Below are 18,746 nucleotides of genomic sequence, written 5' to 3' on the forward strand. Positions count from 1 at the left end.
CTCTTTAGATAGTTATTATGATAAAGAGAACAGTAATGTCGTGGTAATGTTATGGAACTCGTAATTCATCTGCCTAGCCTAATGTTCCAGAGTTATGTGTTAAATTCCTACAGTGACAGATGGAGCAATTTACATTTTTAAATTAATAAATCTGGAATAAAAATCTCAACTTAATTATTAATATTTTAGAATTGCTGTACAAACCCACTCTGTTCACTAATGGTTTGTGTGAGACTCCAGAACCATACTAATAATATTTAATCTGAAATGGCTTGGCAAGTCACTCATTAGTAGGCTACTCTCTGCTCAAGGGAAATTAAGGATGGGAAATAAATGCTGGTCTTACCAGGGACCTGACATCTTAAGAAAGGAAAATGTTACAGCTAAAAGGCACAATGTGACAGCACTTGATATATCTGCTCTAGCCTGACAAGTTTATAGATGAATCCTCTCTCAGGAAGGTTTCTCTCCTTCCCCCATCTGATGCAAGTGCTTTTTGATAGTATTTAATTTTCTGGTCCCCAATGCTATTGTCAAATGTGTCCTTCAAATTTGAAAGAAATATTGATGCCCTTTAGCTGAAGGCTGCAGCATGAGGCCTGTGGCTGTTCAGAGCTGTGCTTGAATACACATGGTTATAATGGTATCCTCTTCACCCCAAGGGTTTGAATGCACAACTGGGACAAGGTTTGCAGTTTGAGACATAGTCAGTGTGTCTGCCTCCAGGCAATCCTCCTGGAGAGACTGTGGGTTGATCTTGTTGCAGAGGGTGTAGAATCCAGAAACATTCAGTAAGCATTGTATCGGGTGCTTAAACATTTTTTCATGTATCAATGCTGCAAAATAAAAATATCTACCAGTCTGTGGAGCCATGCATGTTGCAGTTTGTCCCGAAATATTCAATCTAACTTTTACTCATTGTCTGTCATGACCTTCTTGAGTTATCTATAGCATATGACATCTCAGATGGCATTGCCAATAAATGGGAGCAATCTCTTAATGATATCACAAAATACTGTGCTGGTACAAAAGGTTAACCACATTGCTTTCAGTTGTGTTCTGAACCGGCTAAAAGTAAAGTGCTATTAATCTTATCATCCAGTTCATTCTTCATGGAACACAGGAAAGCTTTCCCTACTGCCATTAATGTTTCCCAGTTCAATTCAGGTTTTACTCTTTCCTCCTTTTAGTTAAATTGGTAAAATTTTTCTTTATTGCCATTTTGTAAATTCAAAGTATAATGAACAAATTTACTCCGCTTTAAATAACATGCTTTACTGGAACTGTCCAAGATATTTCCTTTTTCCTTTAAGATTCTATATTTATTTAAATTGATCAGTCCTTTTGGGAAAATAATACCAAATGCAGATGATAAATCCAATCACAGCATTACTCTCTAATATTCTGCTTTAATCAATATGTTGAGGGATCGAGATTTTTTTTCCCAATAATTGTAAGAACACCAATGACATCTCATTGTTATGTTAGTTATTAATGTCTAATTTCCTTTTCTCAATTTTAGTTTTCATCCCAAAACAGATATTTGTTGTTCCTTGTATAATAATGACATCTTGTAGTCTCAAAAAGATTCATCAATTTGTATGATGGTATCCCTCAACAGTAGACTGCATATATGTTATAAGCGTCCTATTGTTAGAAGACATTGTATGTTCTGGTCACTGTAATCAGCACCATGGGAGATCTATTAATATGTTGAATGAATACACAATTTTGTGGGAGACTGTATAAAATTATTTGTTATTTGAGAAGTATATGATTTAAGTCTACACTTTACCCATAGTCTCTTCCAGCATTTTAAAATCCTGGTCCCCTACCTCTTGATCAAGTATCAAATAACTGCCAACCTTGAGGCTTGGTAGAGGTTTTAAAAATTAAATGTGTAAACAAGAAAGATACGTATATCAGGGATCTATAGTGAGTAATATTTATCCATGTGAAGAAATGGATGGCATGGAAGCCTTCGAGGAAGAGGCATAGTGAAAGGACAACAACAATGAGACGAGTGGAGGTGAGGCAACCTCAAAGCTGTGAGGGGTATTCAGGAAAAGAAAGCAAGTGAGTTGGAAAGATGGAGAGCGGAAGGAACTTGTAATAATTGAAGGGTTAGGAAAGAAACAAATACTTTCCTTGAAAACAGAGACAGTTTCAGAGCACATCGATGCATTTATTAAAATAACACTCATGTCTTTGAGCAGACATTATGATATCGCCATACACACAATGCAGCTATAATTTCCTTAAGATGCCTAATAAACTGGTCAAACATCTTGCTGTTTGATGTTCACGCAGGAGAGGAAGCTGGTAAGGGTTATTCAACAATAATAAATATGGTCACACATTGTTACATTATTGAACTAATTATAACCCAACAGGGCAGATGGGGACCTGAAATCCAGATACTGAAAGAAATGTAGAATGAAAACCTGGTATTGATAATGTTGACTGTGAAACTACCAGATTGTCATAAAAATCCATCTGGTTCATTAAGATTTGGCTGCTGTGTGGCTCCAGATTAACAGCAATGTGATTGTCTTTTGAAATGTCTTAGAAAAGCACTCAGTTGTATTCAAGCAGCTTTTCAAGGGCAATTAGGGATGAGCAATAAATGCTGGCCGTGCCAGTGACACCTACATCATGTGAGTGAAATGTTTGTCAGAGTGCTTCCACTAGAACCTCTACGTAACATAAAACAGAGACGGCAAATTACAAATCCAGTTGCAAGTCTGAGAGTAATTCATTTGCTCTTTTATTGACCATTAGAGGGCCTGATGGACTCATTACATTTCCTCACTTCACCTGCACCAGGATTAAAACCCTCAGGCCAGTAATGACAATAAAGCCTTGGATATAATAGGTTGCAATTTGCTTTTGGACTTAGTCGATGTGAGTAATGCTACCAGCCATTCTTTAAACTTGTCCTTGACAGTTTCATCTCCATGATATTTTAAACCTGAGTTCAGAAAGTGTGAGGGAAACGAGGCATCTGCTATCTAGATGAACATAACAAGCAACTGTTCATCTCCTTAAACAATCAGGTTAAAGGATTATAACGTAATGTCAGAAGAACTGCGAAAGGAGTGTGAATTTGACTGGGTAAGTTCAAAGTCTAATGAAAGGGCAGTAAAAAAATAAAAATTGGATTACAAGAAAAAGTAATTAGAGATATAGAAGTAGGAAAGTAGTTTTTATTTTAAATTTTACTATTGCTGAATTATAATGGTTACTTTTTGTTACCAGTCATTGACAGTAGCACATAAAGTTGTAACTAAATCTGTACAAAATCCAAATTGCTCAAACAGGCTTTTGCATTACTTCAAGCCAATTTTTACTTTCTGTAGTGAGATTAGTTTGTTTATTGTTGAAAATACAGCAACTTTGTCCCACTGAATGCATTTCCACAATGAGTCAGACAGAGAAAATCCCATGATGTTGACATTAACGTTTGAATTTCTTTCTTCACTTCACCTCAGAACAGTACAGCACAGCACAGGAACAGGCCCCTCGGCCCACTACATCTGTACTAATCATGATGCCATTTTGGCCATGATGTGGATCTCCATCACTCTAGAATGAACAATGTGACAGGAACATAATATACTAGCCAAGAGAAAATACCTGCGTTTGCCACTTAAATAGCAGTAAAAAAAGTCTTATTTTCTAAATTTTCAAACAATGAGTTTTAAGTAAGAACTGAAAGAACTGCAGATGCTGTAAATAATGAACAAAATCAGAAGTTGCTGGTAAACGCTCAGCAGGTCTAGCAGCATCTGTGAAGAGAAATCAGAGTTAACATTTTGGGTCGAGTGATCCTTCCTCCAATGAGTTTTAAGTACTAGATTTTCTGCTGTCTGTGTGTTTAAACGATTCAGATTGGTGGGGGGGGTGGTTGTAACATCTACCACGTGGCCTCCAGTCACCCACTGCATCCCTGCACCCAATCCCACTGCTGACCTCTGTGTGACTTTGCACTGACAATGGGGGATGCCCCTGCCTCCACCCGGGGTTTATTGAGTACTTGAAATGACCAATCAGTGGCTATTCAAGGGCCACATTCCAATGCCACCACTATTTCTTCCAAGGCAGTTGGAAGCTCATGCCAAGATGGTATCCCAGCACTTCAGGCTGCAAAACTCTTACTACTAGTGCAGGGGTGAGTGACCCTTCTGTACAAGTCCCCTGTGCCCATTGGAGGTATCTCTCTACCCATCCCCGCTGATAGCACGATCACACTTGCCTCTTTCACTAGACTTTCAAAAGCCATACCCCTCGCTGGAGCCTGCCAACCTGACACTGGTGAAATTCATACTCTCCACCCCAAACTGCCTCTCCCCAATCCCAGCACTTACCATTGTTTTCAACTTCAGCAACAAACTCCATTGGGGGGCAGTTCCTGTTGTCCCAGGAGTGCTCACTGTCACAGCTGGGATCACTACGTTACTGACTATTCAATCCTTCAGCAAACTTCAGACCTGGGCTCCCTGTTCCTGAGGGGCTAACGTTCCGCATTGCCCTTATTCATAGTCAATTGACCATTACATATCAGCTGGACAGCTGTTCTTGATGAGGTGCAGTGAGAGTGATTTCCCTTGACAACAAGACAGCAATTGACCAAGTGTGGCATCAAAGACACAGAGGAAGACTGGAGTCAATGGGCTTCAAGCGGAACGCTCTCCACACTGATTGGCATCATACCAACAACAAGGGAAGGTGGATCTGATTGTTAATGATTAATCATTTCAGTTCTAGGACTTTTCTGCAGGGGGGGCTCCTCAGCATTGTATCCCAGGCTCAACTACCTTCAGCTTCACCAACGACCTTCCCTTCCTTGTAAGGTCAGAAGTCAAGATGTTTGCCAATGATTGCACAATGTTTAGCACCATTTGTGACTCCTCAGCTTCTGAAGCAGCTCCTATCCAAATGCAGCAAGATCTAGACAATATTTAGAGCAAGGAACATTTGTGTGACACAAATACCGGATCATACCTTTCTCCAAGAGAGGACCTACCCATCACCTCTTGACATTCAATGGTATTATCCTTACTGAATCCGCTACTTAAACTTCCTGGGGGTTACCATTGACCAGAAACTCAACTGCACTAGCCATATAAATATTGTGGTTATTAGAACAGGTCAGAGGCTCTTAGTGGCAATTAACTCACCTTCCCAAACCCTCACTGCCATGTACAAGGCACAAGTCAGGGCTGAAATATCAACAAGAGGGTCTGACTTTCCACCAAATTGGAATGACTGAGGAGCACTTTCCAAATGGGATGCATTCCAATTCTAGGTTGACAACTTCAGTTCTGGATTTTTTCAATTGTCAGAAGTGTCTTTTAAGGATGTGGGCTCGTTCAGGACATAACCCTGCAACCTGCACACCAGATGTGACCAGCTCTGTTGCAAAGATGGGCATATTCTATTCTTCCATGACTTTCATAGCATTGGCTCAGCTTTTCAAAGAGTTGTGGTCTGAGGAAATCTCAGGTGTGGTGAACCATAGAAAAGCTATGGCACAGAAAGAGTGCAGTCAGCCTATCAGGTCTGTCTGTCCTGTCACTTTCAGGGACCTGGGCACATGCCTGTACCCTCTCAATACCCACCTGCTTGTTGTGTATTCTTTTATGTTGTTTGCTCTCCCCAAAAACATAATCTCACACTTGTACGGATTGAATTGCATTTGTCACTTTTCCACCCACCCAAACAAATCACTGATACCATCCTGCAACCATTCTGTTCACTATCAGCTAACTGGCTATTTTTGTGTCTGCAATCCTATCTCCCACATTCAAATCTAAATCATTAATATGTACCAGAAACAGCAAGGGGACACAAATGCAGGCCCACAGAACACCATTGGAAATTGCTTTCCATTCGTTAAAACAACCATAATAAATTACCCTTTGTTTCCTGTCACTGAGCCAATTTATGATCTAACTCACCACATTTCTGTATCATACAGGCTTTATTATTTTGCCTGAACATTGACATTTGCATTGACAAATGTCTTTCCATGCAGTCAACATCTAGTGCATTACCCTCATCAATCCTCCTTGTTACTTCCTCAAAATGTTTAGTAAGACACAATCTTCCTTTTGTAGAGCTAGACAGACTTTCTGTGATTAATCCATGTGCTTCTAAATGGCATTTCATCCTATTTCTCAATCTTGATTCTAATAATTTGCCCACAACTGGGGTCAGACTGACTGGCCCGTAATTGTTGGACTGATCCCTCCCAACCTTTTGGAAGAGTGGTACATTTTTAATAGACTTTTAACACCCGGCCTCTTACCTGAACCCAATGAGAATTAGAAAATTATCATCAAAGCATCAATTATTTCCTCCGGGATTTCCTTTAACAGCTTAAGATACAGGTCATCTGGCCATGATGATTTATCCAACTCCATCAGTCAAGAATTGGCAGTGAGATTTGACTGAGAGCCCAGAAAACAATTGATGTGTTCAACCATCTCAGCCAAAGGAAATATATTCCGTGATTGACAGCTGTGACTTGTAGATCTCTATTATCAATTGTATGATATTTACTCATTTCACATACTTTCAGTTTCTGCTTTTGATGCTTGAATTCAAATGGGTAATAGGTAGACAGTTTTATTGTTCATTGTGAAATAATTATTTTTAAACATAGTGCAAGGTTATTTTTAAAAGCATTATTTCACACATTCTCCACCTTCTTTGGATAATTGGGTTTTAAAGTAGAAGCAACTTGTTTTTATTAATTCATGGGATGTGGGCATTGATGGATTTATTGACCATTCCCAGTTACCCAGAGGACAGTTAAGTGTCAACCGTATTGCTGTGGGTCTGGAGTCACGTGTTGACTAGATTAGGTAAGGACTGCAGTTTCCTTTCTTCAAGGACAATAATGAACCAGATGAGTTTATCTGACATTTTAAATTCTGTGAGGATGCCTCTTTTTTTTTCCTTTTGGGATGGAAACTCCTTTTGTTAACATTGGGTGAAAGCAGCCTTTCCTGGAAATCATGTGACTGAAGTTAAATGATTAGGCAAGCAATCAGTGGGGCAGAAGATGGCTAAGTTCAGGAGAAAAAGAGCCTTACCTGTGGATGTACTGCTTAGCAGCTTCAAAGGGGGGGGTGGGGGTGGGGGGGTGCTGGGGAGGTGGTGTTGTCCAGGTGAATAAGATTTAGTGAATGTGCAGAAGGTTTCCTAAAATAAATGCTTGCAAACTTGTCAGGAAGGATCTTATAAAGTGAAGTGAAAAGAGATAATTCACAGTGGTTGAGTGTCTGAAAGAGATATTGTTGAGAATAAGGGTTGAATTTTTTTTTGTGTTGTTCATAAGGTCTTTCAAAATTATCATATATATAGTTTTTCTTTTTCTCTTGGGTAGTAAACACATGTTCTTTTTGTATGATAAACATATGTTATTTTGCTAATAGTACAGCCAGGTGAACACATGTGAACATATTCAGTGGGTATCAAACAGCAAAATATAATTTATGGTCTATCAAGCAGGATAGACCTGCTCCAAAATCTGACTGGTGCAGTATTACCATCAATGGGGACAATAATCTATACATTCAAATTCTCTGGGTCATCAGGAGCTCTTGTGATGCAGTAGTACTGTCTCTGTCTCTGAGCCAGAGGTCTGAGTTCAGGACACACCTGCTCTGGAGGTGTGTATTGGCATCTCTGCATAAGTTGGTTAGAAATATCTGCACTGTGTCAATGATTATACAAGTACATTATCTTTGCATGGGGGTGGGTGGAGAATGGAGGAATGAGCTGGCATGGATAGGGCATGGGGATTTGGTGAGGGCTATATTGATTTTATTCAAACTGAGGTAACCCACTGGAGAGCTGGTTCCTTTAACATCTCTACACCTGGCAGCTGTTGCCTCTTACCTGGTTGGGCACCACCCTATCATAAGGATCACATCTTTGCAGACACTTCCATCTGTGCTTGAAGCTAGGACTTTTCCCATTTCCAGTTGGCCACCTCAAAGCTAAAAAACCAATCCATAGTGCTTGGAGTCCTCTGCAGATCTGCCAGTTTCTATAACGAGAGCAGGTTAAAAGTTGTTACTAATAACCAACTAAATCCAAGTTAATTCCAGAACTGACATTTTTTTTTTCTTTTTAATAACCTATTCTAGTTAGAAGGAAACCTCATCAAAGCACTACCCTACAACTAATATTTTATTTGGTAGCAGTTCAATATTTGAAGTACTGTTGTTGCAAAAATTAGACTATGAATATCTGTCCATTGCATTAATGATTACTGTAGTTTTAACTGCATTTAGTTTGGAAAAGCACACTTCAATTTTGTACAGCTGGAATTTGTGAGCTATCATTTACTCATTATTTTCTCACAGCAGCAGATATGAGGAATCATAAGTGTGAAATAGGACATGAAAACTGAATGTTTCTTTTGGTGACAAATGAACATAAGGATATGATAGGGTTTCTATTCAGCATGGGCAGATATGATGGCAAGTGAATTGATCAAAAATCTAAATACATGTTATAGATTTATGATAATGCTGTTGAAATTTAAATTGACTTTTATGATATAGACTCAATATTTAAAATCTAGGCATCTGTGCATTTTACTTGATGAATACTCAGACTTTGCTGCTTGAATGCTCTACTGTAAAGGCCATGTCACCTTTAAGTATAAGATTTTACTTTTACTGGTCTAACTGGTATTTTCATTCACATTTGAAAACTGGGATAGCTTTGAGATCTGTTTAAAATGAAGCATTTCAAAGGGCCTGTGTTTTTTCAAATTCTTAAACAAAATTACTGGAGCAAATGACCTTGATTATTCTGTCATATTGGAGTGGGAATTAGGGACCAGTGTGTTATTTGTAAAAATTGAAATGAATCATTCCAATTAGCATTTCAAAAATGTTAGTGAAAAGTGTATCCCAGCTGCTTGATTTCTGAAGCAAACATTGTCGCAGCATTTCACCTTTGTCTGTAATAGTGCTGTCAGTGTATGCCTCAACTGTGAAGTACCAACAGATTAACTGTATTTCCAATCTACAGTGAAATATTTGACACCTCCATCTATAGCACTCAAGTATGTTCATGAAAAAGGAATTGTTAAAATTGAAGTGGGACCTGAGAGATTATCAATTTATTGACGATCAGACAATTGTGAGGTATTTAGGATTTCTAGTTGCTCAAAAAAAATGGAAAGAAGGAGAGCTCTGAAGTAACTGAGGCATGCATTGAGCGATATTTTGATTAGTAAAAGGTTGAAGCAATAGACAATAGGTGCAGGAGTAGGCCATTCTGCCCTTCAAGCATCCACCACCATTCAATATGATCATGGCTGATCATCCTTAATCAGTATCCTGTTCCTGCCTTATCTCCATAACCCTTGATTCCACTATCCTTGAGAGCTCTATCTAACTCTTTCTTAAATGAATCTAGAGACTGGGCCTCCACTGCCCTCTGGGGCAGAGCATTCCACACAGCCACCATTCTCTGGGTGAAGAAGTTTCTCCTCCTCTCTGACCTAAATGGTCTACCCCGTATTGTCTGTTGTTGAAGCAAGCCAAAGCAACAAAACCAGATAAATTATTATACCAATGTCACTGAGCACAGGGGTGATAGGTGAATGAGACTTCCTATGAGTTAAGGTGTGTTCGACAGAGCTTTGGAAGAATTTAAGTTTGTGGAGCGTGGAATATGAGACACCAGCCAGAAGTATGTTGAAGTATCCACATTGAGAGGTATTGAAGGAGTTAGTTTGTAATGATTACAGTAAGGGTCATAGAAGCTTCTCAATAATGACAAAGATTAAAGGCTTTCTCATTTCAAGATCCTAGGATAGTTTTGGTTTAGATCTCAGCGTATAAGAAGTTGTCATGCAAAATAGAACAAGCCGGGTGTTAAAACATGGCAGTAAGATTAAAGTCCATTGTATCTGATTGCTAAGACAACACTTTAGACCTTAATGAGGGATGCTGTGCTTTAGTTTTTGTTTTGCCCCATTTGTGCAAGGCATTAGTGAAACATAATTGGAATATTATGTAGAGTTTTGGTGTTGTTCCTTTACAAAGTTAAAGCAGAAAGCCATTCAGAGTAGGTTCAGCTAACTCATTTTTGGGATGAAGGGGGATTTTATCTGATGAGGAGAAGTTGAGTAAATCTGGCCTGTATTCTTTGGTATTTAGAAGAATGAGAGATGATCTTTATGTCCTCGGGATGTTATATGGCACAATTGGACAGAATGGCTGCTGAAACGATGCTTCCTCTTGTGGGAGAGATTAGAATTAGAGGACATAGTTGAAAAGTAAATGGTCTCTCATTTAAGCAGGTATGATGGCAAGTGAATTGATCAAAAATCTAAATACATGTTATAGATTTATGATAATGCTGTTGAAATTTAAATTGACTTTTATGATATCAACTCAATGTTTATGATCTAGGCATCTATACATTTTACTTGATGAATAGTCAGACTTTGCTGCTTGAATGCTCTATCTTAAAGGCCATGTCATTTTTAAGTATAGATTTTACTTTTGCTGGTCTAATTGGTATTTTTGTTCTCTGAGTCGTGAGTCTGTGAAATTCTCTTTCCCAGCGGTAGAGGCAGAATGATGGATAGACAGGAAAGTCAAGTTGAGACCACATTCCTATTAACTATGATCCTATAAAATAGGAGAGCAGGCTCCAGGGGCCAAATAGACTATTACTACATTTAATTTATATATTCTTCGACTGAACAGTAGTGTGTGACAGAAGGTGGCACAATATCTTCGATCTCCTGTTGTTCATGTTTATGATAATGTATAGGCGAGGTTTCTAATCCAGCTGAGTTTTCAGAGACAGAGCTGACCAGGGTTACTTAGTGAGAAAGGGAAATTACAAGTTGGAATTGACAGGGGTCATGGACATCACATCTTCAAGGTCATCACTGCTGGTTTCAGAGCAGAGGCAGCAACCAAATAACCACTCAGTCTGCATTGGTGATCCCTGCCACAGGTACACTCGGAACAAGGAATGAGAAAAAAATCTTAACAAAGGAAAATGTACTAAAGAAGGAAGTAATTGACAATATCTAATGTCTGTAGTCTATCATATTAAAACTACTGGTATGCTGGTAATGCCGATCAGCACAGCTGATGTTTGACATTTGAGCTGTTGCTTTGGATTTTCTTTCGTAACTCGTGAGTTTGGATGATGGGTTTACATTTGAGCATCTTATGCTAGTGACCTTACTTCATATCGGATGCATGTAATTGCTAGAAGACTATTCAGTCATGACTGGCATCACATGCAGACTCGACCATTTTCCATCTGTATTGCCAAATAGGCATTAGCTATGAGTCCAGCATTAATTTTCTCAATTGCACTGCCCTTCAAGGACTTTAGTTTAAATTATTTGTAGCAACACATAGGATGGTCCATTTGTCCTGATGGTTGGGCTGTGTTCTGTTAATATTCATGAGGATCAGACCAGACTTCAGTGTAATTTAGTGGAGTACAGTGAAAATGAAATGGATATGATGCATTTAAGCATGTGGTATACTATTTTATTCATTCATAAATTGTAGACATTGATGTCAAAATCAGCATTTATGTACATCTTTAATTGCCCTTGAGAAGGTGGAATGAGCTGCATCCATCAATAGTACTGAGAGACTTGCTAGGTCATTTCACAGGGCAGTGAACAGATAACCCTGGGTTTGGAGTCATAAATAATCCAGAACAGGTGTGGATGGCTAATTTGTTTTCCTAAAGGATGTCAAGAAATCCTTTTTAAGACAATCTAATAGCTTGTGGTCATTATTGCTGTTTCTAGGTTTATATTTTAAATATGGAGGAAGTGAGGACTGCAGATGCTTGAGATTAGATTCGAAAGTGTGCTGCTGGAAAAACACAGCAGCTCAGGCAGCATCTGAGGAGCAAGAGAATGGATGTTTCGGACATAAATGGCTTTCCTGATGAAGGGCTTATGCCATTTCTCCTGCTCCTTGGATGCCACCTGATCTGCTAGCATTTTCTAGCATGACACTCTCGAGTATATTTTAAATGTATCTAAATTCTCTAGTTGCAACGTAGGATTTGAACTCAAAGCTCTGGATCATATACTAAATCCTCTGAATCATATACTTAGTAACTAACCACAATAATACCATATTTGAATAATGTATGTATGTGAGCTATTTTTGTTAAATTCAACCTGATTGATATGTATTGAATTATTTCAACAGATGTTCTAACCTGTTGTTTCTTTGTGCATCTGTGTGTGTCTTTTATTCCTGTCTCTCTATATATGTGCATGTCACTTTGCCGTTACAATAGGAACTCGGTCTTGTTATCACAGGAACACTGCCCGTCTTCAACTTGACTCAAGATGCTAGTGGAAACCAGGTATGTTGCCCAGTGCAACAGTTTGGTATGGATTGTTGTGATTGGGTGGTACATGTGTATCATCTTTTAAGCTACTAAGAAATTTCAATTTAATCTTCTAAAATCATGCAGAAATGATCATTTATCCACACTATAATACTCTACAGTGAAATAGTATTTCGCAGTGCACTGAGGTTGCATTTCTGCGAAAAGAGAAATGCTCGCAATTATGAGAAATGGGTTTAATCTGTTTGCCATTAGTATAAAGATCTTAAACACATGTGTAGATCTATTCTGTTTGAGAAACCAGGTCAGTGCCTTTGAACTTTATGGCAGGAATTAGAGCTGTAAACATGGAATCTTAGCACTTGATGTTTCATTATAGGAGAATATGCTGACAGAAAACACATAATGCTGCAAAGCCAGTCGGAGATGTCAGTGTTATATATAATTCCTGAGTTCTGTCACAGTGTTCATCCTCCTGGTCTTCCCCAGTATTCTTAGAATTGTCTTAGTTCTTATCTTCTGCTGAAGAACCATTACTTCATATCTCATTTTATTCTTCAGTGACAAAATATATAATGCCCATTGTTGTAAGAGGTCTGTTTAGAAATGTTTATATTTTAAAATTGCATCCATTTCATGTTACATCATGGCTTGATTGAATGTCAAGAAGCAGCAATGTTTTCCTTTTGAACTCTATGTAGTTCTCCCGCAACCCCATTTGCTCCACAGCCCCTCCACAGCATTAATTGTGTCATCATGTATAGGAAAATTGCAGCTATTTTGTTATCTTCTCTGGATTAACAGAGGCACACTGCAAAAATAACCGATATATTTTAGTGACCTGGGTCTTATGGTGCAAGGGACAGTTTCAAAGTTTCCTGATGATACAGAATTTGTGGAGAGGACAATGCTGAACTCCAAATGGATGTAAATAGGATGGTGGAGTGTGCAAATAGGTAGCAGATAAAGTTCAAAGCAAGGAAGTGTGAGATGATGCATTTTAGGAAAGAGAACATGGACTGCCAATGTAAGGGAGTGCAGAAGCAGAGGCACCTCATAGCATGAGGTATCCTGATCTTTAATAGTCGGAACATAAACCAAAAGAGCAAGTTGGATATGCTGAATTTGTACAAGAGACTTGTTAGCCCTCAGCTGAAACATTGTGTACAGTACTGGGTGTCACACTATAAGAAGGATGTCAATGCATAGCGAGAGAATTGATGGAGTTTACAAAATTTGTTCAAGGGATAAGAACTTCAGGTATGAGGATAGATTGAAGAAACTGGGACTGTCTTCGGAGAGAAAGAGGTTAAGATGGATTGATTATGGTAGAAGTTTTCAAAATCATGAGAAATCTGTATAAAGTGGCTAGGGACAAACTGTTCCTTAAATGGATCAAGGTGACACAGGATTAATTGATTTGTAAATCAGTAAATTTGGTGTGAGAAAATACTTTGCACAAAACAAGTGGTTTGGACGTAGATCACACTGCCTTAAGTGTGGTGACAGAATGGTCAATTAAGGCATTTACGAGGGCACTAAATGACCTTTTTAATAGAAACAACATGCAGGGGTATAGGAAAAAAACAGGCAAATGGCACTAAGTAATAATGCTTGTTGGAGAGCTGGTAAAACCATGATGGGTCAAAGGGTCTCCTCCTGTGCTGTAACAACTTATGTGATTCTGTGGCTCCCAAATTCTCAAAGTTCACTTATCTGGCTTAACTTTTGGACTGTTTCATCCAATTGCATCTAGCGTCACCAATAAGATAATCTGTTGAGCAGTAGCACTTCCTCTTTGAAAATAAACATTGCTTCAATGATTGGCATGTTTTTCTTTTATCTGACATTGGCCAAGCCAGTGTTTATAGATCTGTGCTCCAAATGGCTGAAAATTTGTTTTATGAATTTGTTTCTTCTGCTAATCACTAATAGAATGTAGGAGACAGGAAAAAAAATGTGCCTGTAAAGAGAAATGATTGAGAAATATTTGTAAAATGGTATTGGAAAAATCAGAGTAGATTATATTATTGAGAAATTACTCAAAAGTAATGCTGACATAAAAAGGATGACAGGGAGAGGAGATGTGGAATGCAGAATGTAGGGGTGCTTTGTATTGAAATCGAATCTTTTGAACTAATTAAAGACACTCGAGGGCAATAGTAAATGAAGTATGAAATGTATACTTTTTACTTTGTGTGCTCTGAGATGACCTGACAGTAACAAAGGTCCTCCAAGCATCTAGTGTTATTACTGTCAGGCTAAAGTCTGCTTCAGTGTAACCATGAAATAGAAGACCATAAGATATAGGAGTGGAAGTAAGGCCATTCGGCCCATAGAGTCCACTCTGCCATTTAATCATGGCTGATTGGCATTTCAACTCCACTTACCAGCATTCTCCCCATACCCTTAATTCCTTGTGACATCAAGAATTTATCAATCTCTGCCTCGAAGCCATTTAGCGTCCCGGCCTCCACTGCACTCTGCGGCAATGAATTCCACAGGCCCACCACTCTCTGGCTGAAGAAATGTCTCCGCATTTCTGTTCTGAATTTACCCCCTCTAATTCTAAGGCTGTGCCCACGGGTCCTAGTCTCCTCGCCTAACGGAAACAATTTCTTCGCGTCCACCCTTTCCAAGCCATGTATTATCTTGTAAGTTTCTATTATATCTCCCCTTAACCTTCTAAACTCCAATGAATACAATCCCAGTATCCTCAGCTGTTCCTCGTATGTTAGACCTACCACTCCAGGGATCATCCATGTGAATCTCCGCTGGACACGCTCCAGTGCCAGTATGTCCCTCCTGAGGTGTGGGGCCCAAAACTGGACACAGTACTCCAAATGGGGCCTAACCAGAGCTTTATAAAGGCTCAGCAGCACATTGCTGCTTTTATATTCCAACCCTCTTGAGATAAATGACAACATTGCATTCGCTTTCTTAATTACAGATTCAACCTGCATGTTTACCTTTAGACAATCCTTGACTAGCACTCCCGATCCCTTTGTACTTTGGCTTTATGAATTTTCTCACCATTTAGAAAGTAGTCCATGCTTTGTATTATTTTTTCTAAAGTGCAAGACCTCGCATTTGCTCACGTTGAATTTCATCAGCCATTTCCCTGGACCACGCTCCCAAACTGTCTAGATCCTTCTGCAGCCTCCCCACTTCCTCAGTACTACCTGCCTGTCCACCTAACTTCGCATCATCGGCAAACTTCGCTAGAATGCCCCCAGTCCCTTCATCCAGATCATTAATATATGACGTGAACAGCTGCGGCCCCAACACTGAGCCCTGCGGGACACTACTGGCTGCCATTCCGAAAAAGAACCTTTTATCCCAACCCTCTGCCTTCTGTCAGACAGCCAGTCCTCAATCCATGCCAGTAGCTCACCCCGAACACCATGGGCCCTCACCTTACTCAGCAGCCTCCTGTGTGGCACCTTATCAAAGGCCTTTTGGAAGTCTAGATAGACCACATCCACTGGGTTTCCATGGTCTAACCTACTTGTCACCTCTTCAAAGAATTCTAACAGATTTGTCAGACACGACCTCCCCTTACTAAATCCATGTTGACTTGTTCTAATCCGACCCTGTTCTTCCAAGAATTTAGAAACCTCCTTAACGATGGATTCTAGAATTTTACCAACAACCGAGGTTAGGCTAATTGGCCTATAATTTTCCATCTTTTGTCTTGATAAATATGAGGGAAGTTTTAACAGAAAGTAGTCTACAACTCCCAGGAACTGCACCACTCTACTAGGTTAATGCTGAATATTGATTTACAAAGAAACTCCTCACCTATGACAATAATTGCTGAATGGTTTTATACTAAAATAAGTTTAAGATAAAAATAAAAGATCATGTAAAAACAGCTTTCTGAAAGGTTATGGTTTATTTTGCTTCTCAGAATCAATTGATTCTTGGAGTGATGGGCATTGATGTGTCTCTTGCGGATGTGAAGAGACTCACACCACGTTACACTGTAAGTATTGTTCAGGACTCCCACACGCTTGTTTATTCTCACTAGGTGTCTCCCATTCAATGTTGCTCACACAGCATATTGTAGAGTTTTCTACCTGTGTTCATTATCCTGCTATCTCTGTCTTGTGCTGTGTTCTCTGAATTCTTACTTTCTATCCATGGGTTAATGTAATCCAGAATATGTGTGATCCAATCACTTATGCGGTGGATGCTCATGAAGATGATGTCACTGCTTGTCTTCAGCATGAGTTTACATCATTAAATTGTTTAATGAACAACTGAAGTAGCTAGCTAACACAAAAATTAACATTGATGAAGTTCAAAATTATGTAGCCTCTTTAATGGATTTACTGCAGGTTCGGATTTGGCTTCCCTTAGATGCCGAATGTGTTCTAATTACTTTGTCTTTATTGTGTAATTATACATAATTACAGTTACAATGTATTAGTGTAAAGATGATCTAAATTTTAAGGAGTGCAGCTGTAAGCTGAAAATGTAAAATCATTTCAATGATTGTTCGAAAATTATAAAATTGTGCATTTATATTTTCACAGTTTGTAAATGCAATGGACACCATGCAAGTTATGTTTAATAATATTGCATTCATTTAAACTTTTTCTTTCATTTTGGATCTATAGTATTTTGTTGCATTATTAAAGTCCTTCTTATATGATAACAGCTTGGGCCTAATGGATATTACTTTGCAATCGACCCTAATGGTTACGTATTGCTTCATCCAAATCTCCAGCCTAAGGTAAGTTAAATAAAAATTTTATGTATTCTAATGGTTAATGCATGGGGACCTACTATCTTGTCTATTAAAAAGGGAGCCAGTGACTTCTGTTAAAATCATTAAAACTGCGCAATTCCTTGAGTACCAAAATACAGCATCTCAGTTACTTATTAATTTTGTTCCTTTACCCTCCTATAGAATGAAGCAGTTCACCACTCACCATTTACAATTAAATAATATAAGCAATCATTTTCTTGTGAGACTGAGAGGCTTTGTTTGAGACATAAATGTAATTGTTGTAAGACTGAGGTTGTCCAAATTATAGTAATTAATTTCCATAGAACGAAAGGAATGGAAATCTTTGTTAATTTTGTGTATGGTTTTAACATAAAAGGCAGCCTGTATTGTGGTGGTGGTTAATTCCATTTTATACCATGACTGTGAAAAAATGAATGTGAGGATCCATGAACCTGTAGAATAATTGGTTTAAAATAACTAACATTTGTATCTTATTTTTGAACATCTGTGTAAGTACCTATTAGTTAGCTGGAAGAAAAGAATGGGAAAATCTGCACATTCACCTTGAATTGGCCCTTTATATGTCAAAACCTATTAATGCAACAGCTGTAAGATTGTATATTTAATGGACTTGGTCCTGAGAGAAATTTTGGAAGCATGAGCAGTGATGTGTTCATGCTCCATTAAGATTTCTAGTAGAGCGAGTTAAATTAATTATAAATGTAACTGCATTATGTATAAACAGCCAATATTAATATGGCACTTGTGTATTGGAGATATTTCATCCCATTTGATAAATTGATATAATACTGGTTTATAACTGATCCTAATGTCCAGTGAAGCCAAACAAAATGAAGTGTTTTGAACATATATTCTAGATATTAAAATAAACCCACTATGTACATAATGGCGTATATTAACAATGTGAACTCTGGAAGTGATGTATACAAACTATGGTGTTGTGTCTAAGTTCAATTAATTCTGTAAGTTCCAATTTGGTGTAAATTCACAAAGATGAGGGCAGAGGTTATCTTTGATTTTACTTTAAAACTGAGCCTTTATGGGCACATTGAACACCAGTATACCATTACAATTTTTCTTTTATCTTTCTGTTTGGCCCTAACTGCAAAGTGTTGAGACAATTAAGTTTGAACTTAATGGAAGTAGCATTGTTTACCAAGACTGTGACTTGGCAGTTTGCACAACTTTATTAAAATCCCCAACAGGAATGCTGATGGGTTTTTACAATTTTGTCAGTTTGCTTGTGATGATGCATGGCAGAAAGACTGCTTACGGAATCTCACCTGAGGATAAGGTACCCTGCAAAGGCAGCTGCTGTTTCGGTTGCCTTTGTTTAATCTAGTAAATTAAACATAACATGAACTAACAAGAGTTATGCACTGACTTCAGAGATTCATTTTTTCTTTACTAGAAACTGCTTCTTAGACCTAAACTTATTAATATGATATCATACACAGAGGTGAGCAAGTGTGTGTGCTTAATTATAGAACTGCTCCTTTTCTTGATTTGAGTTGTAGCTGTTAGGGATTGAAATTTGCCAAGCCAGAAGACAACTTTTCAAGATTCCAGTATTTACTAAATCAAAAACCTAATTTCTGTGTTGAAATCAGAC

General features: G+C 38.4%; 1 protein-coding gene across 7 annotated transcripts in view; it reads left to right on the top strand.

The window, feature by feature from the left end:
• Positions 1-18,746, top strand: part of LOC140466870 (voltage-dependent calcium channel subunit alpha-2/delta-1) — a 662,544-nt gene that overhangs the window by 520,318 nt on the left and 123,480 nt on the right. For all 7 annotated transcript variants that reach the window (XM_072562612.1, XM_072562611.1, XM_072562615.1 and 4 more), the window contains 3 exons: positions 12,325-12,393; positions 16,289-16,363; positions 17,042-17,116. In XM_072562612.1, coding sequence (XP_072418713.1) covers positions 12,325-12,393; positions 16,289-16,363; positions 17,042-17,116 — 219 coding nt within the window. The remainder of the gene's footprint in view (positions 1-12,324; positions 12,394-16,288; positions 16,364-17,041; positions 17,117-18,746) is intronic.

This window comes from Chiloscyllium punctatum, chromosome 44 (assembly GCF_047496795.1).
Source record: "Chiloscyllium punctatum isolate Juve2018m chromosome 44, sChiPun1.3, whole genome shotgun sequence".
NCBI classification, from domain to species: Eukaryota; Metazoa; Chordata; class Chondrichthyes; order Orectolobiformes; family Hemiscylliidae; genus Chiloscyllium; species Chiloscyllium punctatum.